The 12,018-nt window shown below is 44.7% G+C and overlaps 1 protein-coding gene across 2 annotated transcripts in view; it reads left to right on the forward strand.

Annotated features, from left to right (window-relative positions):
• LOC8026790 (ER degradation-enhancing alpha-mannosidase-like protein 3) overlaps nucleotides 1-7,845 on the forward strand; it is a 40,273-nt gene extending 32,428 nt beyond the window's left edge. For both annotated transcript variants that reach the window (XM_029985087.3, XM_040504981.1), the window contains 2 exons: nucleotides 1,005-1,184; nucleotides 4,437-7,845. In XM_029985087.3, the coding sequence (XP_029840947.1) occupies nucleotides 1,005-1,184; nucleotides 4,437-4,858 (602 nt within the window). In that variant the 3' untranslated portion in view covers nucleotides 4,859-7,845. The remainder of the gene's footprint in view (nucleotides 1-1,004; nucleotides 1,185-4,436) is intronic.
• Nucleotides 7,846-12,018: the final 4,173 nt, after the last annotated feature.

Below are 12,018 nucleotides of genomic sequence, written 5' to 3' on the forward strand. Positions count from 1 at the left end.
TAGGCTAAAATACACCTCGTAGTCCTCAAAGTGGCTCAATACAACTGTTTCATTAGTTGTGTGGTACAAGAAAAATATTCTATCGCAAAATTAAGCAAAAACAACGTAAAACAGCAACATAGCCGCGTTCACGTTGGAACCGAAACCAACCAAATTGAAGCAACCTAATGGCGCCGGGTGCGTCAGCGCCCTCTATCCGCCGGTGAGGCAACTACAAAAATGAAAAGGTCTATAAAGGATATTGCAGCGCAAGTGGACAGTATTAAATTTGTTGAGGGGGGGGGGGGGGGGGGGGCTGAACATGTGTCCTTCACTGCCCCTGGAAGGGTGCACCTTTTGGTCCCAGAGTTAATCCATGTGGACAGGTCAATGCATATACGTAAAATTATTATCTTGGAGCTCTATTTGTACACAGTCTTTAAAAACAAAAAGCAGGCAGGTCTGTAAATATATTTGTACGAATGCTGCCCCATGATGTACAACGTGTCCGAGAAAGAAATTTACACGGTTCTTTTCACTGCAAAAATGAACTTTGCATGACCGAACGCCCAGCCTCCACCCAAATATATTTCTAGCGGTCGGAAACAGATGGCCAAAGTTTCAGAACTAAGCGTTATCTTATTCAAAAGTTATTGTAGATGATTTTCTGAAAATTTCAATGGAAAAATGGGGCCCGCTTTAGGTGATTGGCGCCATTCAGCTCCATGTGTGGATCTCTGTCGGCCGCAATTTTCCCATTGAATATTTTCGAAAGTCCCTTAGAACTTTTGAATGAGATAGCAGTTTCTGCTGAAACTCCGGCATCCGGTTTGAACTACTGGCGCTACATTTGAGTGGAGAATGAGTGCTCAGCGATGCATAGGGTAGTTTGTTTCTGCAGTAAAAGAAAACCCGTAAATATTTTGGGGGCACACCTCGTAGAACGCACACGCCTTGGAGTTGGACGCTACATTAAATACCTCGCCTGAAATCAGCGCTAACACTTAAGGCTGTGCGTGTTCCAGACAACCAGGCAGGCACCAATGCCCGGCTGTCGCCCGCATTCGCCATGTCTGGGGACGGGACGGACGACGTCCAGATTCCCGTCGTATTCCTCTTCACGGAAGACGGGGAGATGCTCCTCAACACCTTCAAGGACAACCCGGGCCTGATTGTGAAGTTGGCCGACTTCAACATTGCCACGAGTGAGCGTGCCTTGCCTCTTTCGTCAGTGCGTCGTTTTAGAGGGTGCTTGACACACTTGCGACTGCTTGCCACCTGTTGGTAATAAGCGAGAGAACACACTGGTGCCATCTATTGGGGAGTTGTTATATTTCTTGCCATTTACGTATATTTTCTATTTTTTTGCACATCATTCTTTTTTTTTTTTCTTTCTTTTGCTCGCTAAGCTTTTGACAATGTTATAAACCAGGGTTCTCCAAGCCCCAGCACGCGGAGGTCTTCAGACCGCTCTGTGCTGGCCGTGGTTCTTCCAATGAAGTCCCTCTTGCGGCACACTTCCACAAGGCTTGCCCTGTGCAAAACAAAGTGTGCGTAAAGGAACAGAGCCGCAGTACAGACCAACCGCGTAAACGAAGATAGCAAAGAAAACGAGAAAAAACTGAGAGAAAAGGTGCGTTTTATTATGATATTATTCATTCGAGAGCTTCATCACCAGAATCACCATATCAAGACTTCGGTCGTTCGGGAGCGCGGAATAATAAAGAAATATTATTAGTAGTAGTAGTTTCTTGTTTCACATCTGTATTACATTAAAATTCCTTCGCGTTCCCACCTGTACATTGTGCTTAGTGTCCTGTGCCGTATCTATTGCATATTGTCAGCGTCAGTTCTGTAACAGTCGAATCTCGTTATTTCTAACTTGAGGGGGGCCGAAACTTCGTTTGAATAAAGCAAAGTGTGAATTACCGGAGGATGGGACTTGCATGTTAGTTTGAATTATCCGCAGGTTTGAATTAAGAGAGTTTGAATTAATCAGAGTCGACTGTATTGTCATTAGTCTTCCGTCCTGTCAGAACGTGCCAAAGTTTCTATGCACTTTGATTTATGCCTGTTGAGTTCTCTGACTCCCAATTATTGTGCAATGTCATAATTAGCTAAATATTTGATTTATAAATAATGTACATATATATTCATCCACCTTCTATTCTTCTTTCTTAATGTTTACTCTAACTTTCAATTTCATATTGAAATGCTTATCTATAGGATTGCTCATTTAGTTTTTCCTGTTTATATTTACTTATTTATTTCCTGGCCCTTGAGACAGCGAAAAGATCCCCGATCCGGCCGCTTAGCCAAAAAGTTTAGAGACCCCCGATGGAAACGGGCATTTCTCATTTGTAGTGTGTACACTTAATCTTGCAAATATATCATAGCCTTGGCTCCATAGTCAGTGTCCCTTTAAGAGTTCAGGGGAAAATCCTCTCCCTACTTTAGCAGAGCGAACACTGGAGAGGAGGCGATCTCCCCTCCAATGTTTGCTCTGCTAAAGTGGAAAGTGGTGGGAAGAGTTTCTCGTGCACCAACTCTAGTGAAATGCAGTTCCAGGGTCACCCCATAGACGGCGCCAGCGTGTACTCTCGTCGTAAGGGATTGCAACAACTCTATCGTAAGCAAACGCAAGTGTGTGAACGAGCCTAAAGTTTGCTTTGCCATAGAATGCCCATCCCTGGTTCCCTTTCATGTGTCGGCAGAACCGCGAGGCAATGCTAACGAGGCTATGCCACGGTGGAAAAGTCAGCGACTCGGAAGTGGTGGCCTTTTCCCTCTCAAGGAAAGCTTGTGGTGTCGAGGTTCCTCTGTGGTTTGACTTCGATCGCATTGTAGAACTTTGTTATTCTCGCTACGCAGCTTCGTTTCAATTGCTACGTGGATGATCTAAAGAACATCAAAGGTGTTGATTAGTGGTGGGCCAAACTTTTTCCGTATCGAAGATTTGGTGCCGAATCTTCAAATTCGGCAAAGCCGACTTTTTGCCAAACTTTTCCAGAAGAGACAACAATATTATTGTAAATATGCATGTTTTTCGATCTAAGTCACTTGATGCCAGTTTTGCATGAAAGTGTGCATTCCATATTCGCAGCGTCTCGTTTTTAACTTTTAAAATGCTGGTTTCTGGTGTTAGGACACACACGGACGTGTAGCGGGATGGCAAGAGTTAGGAATGTCGGATGTGCAACGTCGAGCATGATAGTTCTGTGTTTAGTTTTATGCAGACACATGAAAACCGCAAAATAACGCTAATTAAAAAGCAATATTATTTTGTTTTGGCACAAACTACCTGTGAGCCAAAAACAGGGTTGTTATAATTGCGAGGAGTGCTTTAAAGCAATTGTCAGTCAATGATCCAACTACCTCGTTGTATCACTTGAAAGGTCAAATGGAAATCATGTTATCCAGAATGTACCGCATCATTTGTCACTTGTGCAGTGGACTGCGTAAATCACTGGTCGACCTCTGTTCTTGAGGCAGAAAATATTGAAGAGAATTACACTCGTAAAGGTTCACAAATGCACAGTTACCTTGTTGTCTACTCCACACCTCGCTATAACTGCTGGTTGTACTACACTGTGCGATGGTAACCGCACGACTGCATGGCGTCCATTTGCAGTCCATGGCCCACTGCTTTCTCGTGCATGTGCAGACATTCGCCGAATTTTCGCCGAATCTGAAGTTCGGCAGATTCAGTCCATCACTAATGATGATGGTGATGATTAAGGATTAATTGTACCACAGCCACAATGACCCTGCTACAAAAAAAAAAAGAAAAAAACATTCCGCCTTACCAGTTACGAGAGACATTGATTTCTCCCTCACACCTGCCCAGTAGACTGGGTTGGTCGAGTTTGCCTCGGTAAATACCATATTTGGTCGAGGTAGTCACACTTCTTATGAAGAAGGCCTTTGCGTCTACTTTCCTGCATAGCACACATACAGCCAATCATTGCGTTCTGCGTAAAAAACGCAGCAAATAACAAGTCAAGAACACGATTCTCCATAAAAATGCGATCTGAGCAAGATAGGAATTTTGCGCAGACGTTATCTCTGTCCCGTAAACCGCTGTCATTTTCCTGCTGATCGCGGTAATTCACTATCCTCGTGCTCCGCGGAAGGGCAGACCCATGGGCCTTGTTCATAAGAAGTGTGGCTATTACTCGAGCAAATACTGTAATATGGAGATTGGTACTTTCCTTGCTTTTAGAATCTTGTGTATGCATGTTTATGACAGATTCTACCATATCTTTTGTGATCTATGTATTTTGTACATCCGCATTGTCCTTTGGGTTGTTCCTATTGTGATGTTTTGGCATTGTTCTTAAATGAGGTCTTCTCGTTCAACGTATAACGCATCGCAATACCAAAATGAAAAATGAACCAGGTGATGAAGGAGGCAATAGCGAGTTCGAGCGTAAATTGGTGGCGTTTTGCTCTGCCAGTTGCCGAGGGGATGGCCGGACCGGGGGACAACTTGAGCCTGGCCAGCGGGAGTGCCTCGGCAGCCGAAGACAAGCCCCAGGCGACGCAGGCAGAGCTGCTGCGCGTGACGCAGCAGCTGCAGATGCTGCGCTACATACGGGACGGCACGGGCAGCTCGCCTCAGCAGTCGAGCAAGGTGCGAAGCGCCCTCGGGAAGCTGCTGAGTCAGCAGAAGCTCCTCGAGATGGACATCAAGAGCTTGTTGGAGCTGATGAACCGACTAGAGGACATCATCCACGTCACCACGAAGCCAGGGGCGGAAGAAACGTGCGACGGGTCGGCGGCGTCTTTGTCGTGTCCGAACCCGCTGACCGACGTCGACGCTTTTGTGGACTTTGTGTCGCACCGGGATCGACGCACCAAAGGGAGCGAAGTGTCGTGATGAGTGGCGACGCATGGAACGGACCTGCATTTGGAACGAAGCTACGGCAATGTGACGTGGCTTTGAGGGGGACTGGTCTTTGGACGAGCGATACAACTATTCTCAGTGAGGGGCTGCCACTGGGCGTGCCGTCTGTTCCGTTTCTCTCACTGGGGGCGTCGAGCTGGAAAGGTGCCTTACCGAGCGTGCTCATCCCGATTCCTTGAAAGTGGTTTCCCAAAGCACTCACTGGTATTTGGGAGCAATTCCCTAAACCTACCGAATGGGAGCTGGGGGACCCCTCTCAGACAGTCGGTACAACTGCAGTCTGTGGAATGCCATTGCCACACGTGGAGGACTTGAAAGCTACCTCCAGGAAGTCCGAGTAGTAGTAGCGGACGTTTTGCCAAGAGACTTGGTTCTAGATTTCTTGGCAAAACATTTGTTGCCACTCTTTTTGGTTCCCTTCCAAGAAGCTCCTTTTCAAGTTCTTGCCACCAGGTTTGACTACCTTGGTGATTTTTTTTAATTGTGCAAAAAAGCCTACCTGGAGATGACGCATGCAGTGGTGGCATGTCACTGGCAGTAGTTTAGTCGACTGGTCAGGGACCGCTTATCAGGAGCTAATGCCACTTTAGAAAGGAGAAGAAACTGTGCACAATTTAAGTTTGGTTCCTTTCCATCGGATGTGTAGCTGCTTAGGGGATTGGTGGGCCGTTGTGCGGCATTGTTTCAAAATCGATGCAGGAGTTAAATTATTTTTGACTATGAAGTATTCGCTGCCAGACATAACTCAATATTTCCCACCCCGAAAATGGTATTTGTATCAGTGTGGTGCTTTGCGGTGCAGAACTGCAATGTTATGGCCATTGCAGGCTTCGTGTCAAGGCTTACGGAGTTGTCACGCGATGACTTTCACGCTGGTTGAGCAAGAAATGTACCTTCCATAGCTATCGCTGCAGTCACCTGCATTTAGGAAATTCAAAAAACGTTGACTTTCATTACTTTGTTGGACTAAGTTGACAACTTGCAAAACTTTTGGGAGTGTGAACACCAGTAGTCCTCTTCACTCTGCCGAGCACACACAGCTTCATTGATGCCACTGTGTATTTAGTGGAGGAAGCGGTGTTGGGACTTTGTGTGTTATGTACAGTTTTACATATAATGTATACTTGGAAAAAAAAAAAAAAAAATCCTGCACTACCCCGAAATCTCATCTCTGTACAGAACTGGGGGTCGTTCCTCAAGTGTTGGATTGTCGAAGCAATAATACGCCGAGAGGAAAGGTCCCGCGTTATCCTTTTTTTAACAAAACAAGTCCGTGACAATGTCTCGTTTCATGTTTATTGCATATGTAGCTGTGCAGTCTGAATCAAAAGGAAGTGTGTGGATGGCACCAAGTTGCAATCTGGGGGCATCTCTTTACTTGGTTTCGGTCAAAATTGTTTGCTGGAGTTCTCTTGGTTTGTGGTCTTCGGCCAGTGCCGGTATGCTTTTTGTTTATTTCCTTGAGGGAAGGGACCAATCGGAGCAGTTTTTCCAAAGTTAGGACCATCCTGGCTACTACCTTATTACTCGAGAAAGCCACCTTGGCAATCTCAATCTTCTGTTCCCCTTAACCCTCCCAAGCTTAGTTTGATTTGTCTGGTTCTGAGCTAGGTTAAAAAGCTAACAGTAGCACTAAATCTTGTTTATTAATATAATTAGGCGATTTGTGCATACTGCTATGGGACCACACTTTGTTTCTTAGATATAAATGCTGGCAACTGAGATTTTGTCTTTAGAAACGATTAGCTCTTGCCAGAACGGGACTAATGATAAAAAATGGTGCGAACATGGTCGAGACATGATGTGGACCTTTTTGCTTTACATGGCATGTCTCCCAACACTCTAGAATCCTAATGAAATAAAACGGCGCAAAAAGGTACAAAAGGAAGTGACGAACTGGACAGGACAGAGCGCTGACTGACTCGCATTTATGTACTTTCATTGATAGACAAGGAGAAAGAAAACACGTTGTTGCACGCATACCTTCTGCCCATGATATTTACTCGTTACAGCAAGCACTGGACCTTCATTGTCAGTTTTGGGAATTCCAGCTCCTTCCTAGACAACACCACTGACGCTGCCGTAATGCAGTTTCTTTCTCCACCGTGGATGTAGAATGCCTCAAGCACCACACATGTCACTTTTTCTTTGTGCCTTCCCAAAATAGTGGTGGTATTAAAAGACTGTTTGCACAGGCACTATTTACGGTGAACTGAAAGGTGTCTTCCCACTGTAGCTTTCAGAGAGTGCCTGTGCTTACTGAGCCCACCGTTCAGGCAGCGTCCCGTTTGCCCAGCATAGGTGCGGCCGCATGAGAAGGGACACATGGCACAAACGGCTTGGCATACTTCTTACTGCATGTGGTCTTTTTTATTCCTTCTGCCTTAGTGTTAACTTGTTTTTCTTTCTCCTTGTCTATCAATATGAATGCATAGTTGCGAGTCAGCGCTCCGTCCTGTCCGGTTTGTTGCTTCCTTTTGTACCTTTTTGCGCCGTTTTATTTCATTATTTTTAACCACTACCAACTAGCCCAGCTCTCAACCTTATTACTAAAGAATCATCTCGTGGATGATCAAAGCGGACATTGTCCAAACAGCGCCAGCACAAAAGAAACTGCTCGACTAAACTAGTCACTTCTTTCTCCACACTGTGGTCCCAGTGTGACGAACCAACATGTCAGCTTCCTTGGTTGAACTGAGGCAAAGGTGGCTCCAACTGGGTTGTAAATGGATCGTTTATATCGTCACATTGTGGGGTAATGGTAGTGCCCCTGCTGCCGTGCAGCGTCTGTTAATAAAAAAGAAACTCGACGATGTCTTCCGTCCGTTTCACGAAATCACTGGCCCTTCTGACAATTTCAATTTTTCTTGTGATCATGTGTACAAAACCAAAAATGTGCTGTAATGTACTGTACATAGCATTAAAATATGTTCTACGAGTCTATAAAGATACTCCTGCAAGGGAATGATTCTATATAAGATACCACTCCATCTGGTTGGTTTCTCCTTAGAAATTTTTCTGTGCGCAAAAGAATGTGGGAGGCCAGCAAAAAAATTTTTTTTCCAAAACGGGCCATGCTTGTTGAAGTATATGCAGCAGGGTTGGGAAGAAATGCTTGAAAATGTATTTGGAAATACAAATACAAATTCAATGTTAAAAACAACTATAATGTTGATGCTGAAATACACTTATCAAAGGTATTTCAACATGCATCAAAAATACATTTAAAAATAAGCGGATAAATTAGAATTACAAATATAGAACAGATTTTGCTAATAACTGAAATTATGTGAAAAAAATAAATCTAATTTTTATAACTTGGAATTTTCGAGTCGGATAACGGTTGGTTCTGAAACTTTGGCATCTGGTTAGGGCCACTAGAGCCAGCCACATTTGGGTGGAGAATGAGTATTTGACGATGCATAGTTTAATTTTGCAATGAATATTTTTGAGGGTGTTGCTATACAAACTTTCTCTTAAGATATCTGAGATGATCTCACACACTCTAACACTGGTTGGGTGCACCTGCTACTGCATAGAGCAAAAAACAAAACAAAAAAAGCAGTATGGTCCCCCTCCTTCAGCGAGGTTCTCACTATTAGCTGGAATTAACCTTTGTTATCTGTTTGCTATATCTCATCACGGATGTACATTGTTACACTTGAAAATACTATTCTGACAGCATCTTCAAGTTTTGGAATCCAGGATAATATTTGACCACCTAAAGCATAAAAAGAGTCATTTATCATCTTCGTGGATCTGAAGGGGGGCACTGTGGGACCTTTCAACAAAAGACAATTTGTACCAGCCTCAGGTCACAATTTGCCTTTATGAAAATTTCTCAAACTAAAAGACACCAACCAGCAGAGGTCGCCATTTTAGGTCGCCCTCACTCACCCTCACAGCCACACTCACCTAAGCCCCTTACTCACCCTCACAGCTACACTCACCTTCAGCCCCTCACTCATCCTCACCCTCACAGTCACACTCACCTTCAGCCCTTCACTGAACCTCACGGCCCTCACCGCCCTCACGCCCCTCACTCACTCATGGCCCTCACGCTACTCACGCCACTCACCGCCCTCACTGCCCTCACGGCCCTCACGCACTCATAGCCCTCACGCCACTCATCGCCCTCACGCACTCATAGCCCTCACGCCACTCACCACCCTCACGGCCCTCACGGCCCTCGCGCCACTCACCGCCCTCAAGCCCCTCACCGCCCTTGCGGCCCTCACACCCCTCACGCCCCTCACGCACTCATGGCCCTCACGCCAATCAGGCCAGCTTCAGATGGGGCAATTTTGGCCAGAAACTTTACGTCGCAACACCAGCAACACGGGCTGCCCGCGATCACACGCAGCAACCAATTGCTGCAATTTGCCATCGTCATCATAAAATTTTATTTTTCTTGCACTATTTAGACACAATTTCGCATTATAAACGTGTTTTTATGCATTTAAATCTCGTTAAGAATACTAATGCACCTTTCTGAAACAGTTTATTTCCAAAAAAAACGATTGATTTCAAACCAGAACCAAGTCTTTCGGTGTCATCATCACCGGCACGAGGTATCACGTGAAAATTTTGCGTCCCTGATTGAATGCAGCCGCTTCAAACGTATTCGAATTGCTCCGAGTTGCTTGCTTATTTCGAGCCGGACCCGATCTCAGCAATTCGTGTCGATCTAGGGAAAGCTAGAGAACAACCCGCCATTAACACCAAAATTGCTGAGAAAGATGCTCGTTCTGAAGGGCACCTACGCACTCACCGCCCTCACGCACTCATGGCCCTCGCACCACCTCATGCACTCACCGCCCTCACGGCCCCCACGCCTCTCATGTCTCTGCCCTCACGCACTCATGGCCCTCACACCCCTCACGCACTCACCGCCCTCACACCACTCACGCACTCATGGCCCTCACGCCACTCACCGCCCTCACGCCCCTCACGGCCCTCATACCCCTTACCGCCCTCACCGCCCTCATGGCCCTCACGGCCCTCACGGCCCTCACTCACCCTCACGAATTTTCCTGGTTCAGAAACTCACTCACCCTCACCTCACCTGTGAAGATGAGGGTAAGTGAGGGTGAGTGAGGGCCCTCATGAGTGAGGTCTGCCGAGGTATGCCAACCAGTCTTTTGGGGGCGCTGCAATGTTGGCACCAATTTACCCCAGCGGCTGGGCCTATCCAACAAATCAAAAGCATTTAATAGTCTTCAAACCTTTATGAAAACATTCACTGAAACATATGTCAGTTTGGAAACCAGACAAATTGATGTCAATGCAGTCGATGAAAAACCTATGTCGATGAGAGGTTAAGAGTTCAGGGGAAACTATTTCCCACCTCTTTCCACTTTAACAGAGCGAACGCTGAAGAGTAGGGTGCCTCCCCTCCCGCGTTCGATTATACATGGGTTGCACTGACGTCACATTGCGTACTTTTGACCACCACGTAAGAGGAGGAGGCTGCTTTTGTAAGAATTTTGAGGGACGGGTCAATCTTCTATAATCTTCTGGGAGGAGAATAGCGACGCCTGTGCAAATGTTGTGCAAATCCGGGAGGCACAAAAGAGGGTCTGGATAAGAGGGGAGCTCCTTCTTGCCCTCTACTCTGGTGGTCGTAGGAGCGCTCTTTGAATGACGTCTTGTGCAACCCATGTATAGGAAGCTTTGGGTTACAAAGAGGTCTTGAAAACTTCACCTACGAGAGATATATTGAAACCGTTACCTGGCTTGAAAATAGGAAAAAACATCTTTCGAAACGACAACTAGCAAAATATTGCCTCCTTGGGTTGTTGCATAAGGTGCCTCGGTGCCAAATTACCCTCTAAAGAATTGTCCTATGCAACAAACTGATCTGCTATGAGCAGCTCTTTTATAAACTGCCTTTTGGCAAAAGGCCCACACCCTGGTTGGAGGGACAATTCCTAAAAATATTTAACAAAATAGAAGTCCCTGATCATAATACCAGAAGTGCACCTAAAAATGTATTTTGATTAGGGATGCCGCGAACTTTTTTCGATTCGAAGTTTCGATGATCGAATCAAAAGGTTAGAGAGGTTCGAAAGATTTCGATTTTTCGAATTGTGCATATCGTGAAATTCGACGGAGGTCGAATTTTCGAACTTGTTAAGCTAAGAAGTTCGACGCTTTTCGAACCGTCGAACTTCTTACGCTAAAAAATTCCATCTTTTTCGAACTTTCGAACTTATTGCGAACCAAAAAATTCTATAAATTTCGAACTTTCGACCTTATTTATCAAGAGAGTTCGAAAAGTTTCGAACTTTTGAATTCTGAAAAGTCAGAAGTTCGACGAACTTCGAAAGACCGGCGGACGGTTTCATTTGATTTCAAGTAGTGGGGTACTTCGTAATTTTTTTTCTCGAACTTTTACACGTGGTGTTGCGTTCCTTACGAAAGACAATATCGTTTATTTCAATTATCTGGCACGCTTAGGTTTAAAGAAATAAATCCCCGAAGGGGCGAGGAAGGACGACGGGTTTTGGACGATTATCGTTTGTGCCAGATTTGAAGCACGCTGCAGCCGGAGCTATTTATGGTAGACATGTTATACTTTTTTAAGAATGATCTATGTATAGCTTAGGTAAGTGCCGTCTTAAGATGTGATTATTGTTATTCAACGTGAGTTTCGAAGAAATGTCCAAACATTTATCTGCATGCAATTTTGACCTAAACTTGATATTTATTTTCGTCTAAGTTGTTTGAGGTATCGCATTTAAATTAACACCACAGACAGTACATATCATTGCCATCTGCAGAATACAAAATAATATATTTATTGTTTTTTCACGTTAAGGAATAAATTAACTCATGGGAGAAGATTTCTAATAGTGTTCAAGTTCAGCACGTCATTAAAAGAAAACTTTTTTTTTTTTTTTCGCTTCATGTTTTTGGGACGTGTTTCTTTTAGCCTGTACACATCTTGGTAAAAGAAACTTGTTTCGAAGTTCTGAACATGCAACAATAGAACACTTCCGACGAATTCTTGACAGTTTTTTTTTTCTCCTGCTTTTTATTCCCGCATTTATTTTATTTTTTATTTTTTTTGTTACTATCGGCACAGGTATGTAGGTCGAAAAGACAGCTTTGAACTTCCGAACCACTAAGCA

The sequence above is a fragment of the Ixodes scapularis genome, unplaced genomic scaffold, assembly GCF_016920785.2.
Source record: "Ixodes scapularis isolate PalLabHiFi unplaced genomic scaffold, ASM1692078v2 PGA_scaffold3__209_contigs__length_174095766, whole genome shotgun sequence".
In the NCBI taxonomy this organism is placed as follows: Eukaryota; Metazoa; Arthropoda; class Arachnida; order Ixodida; family Ixodidae; genus Ixodes; species Ixodes scapularis.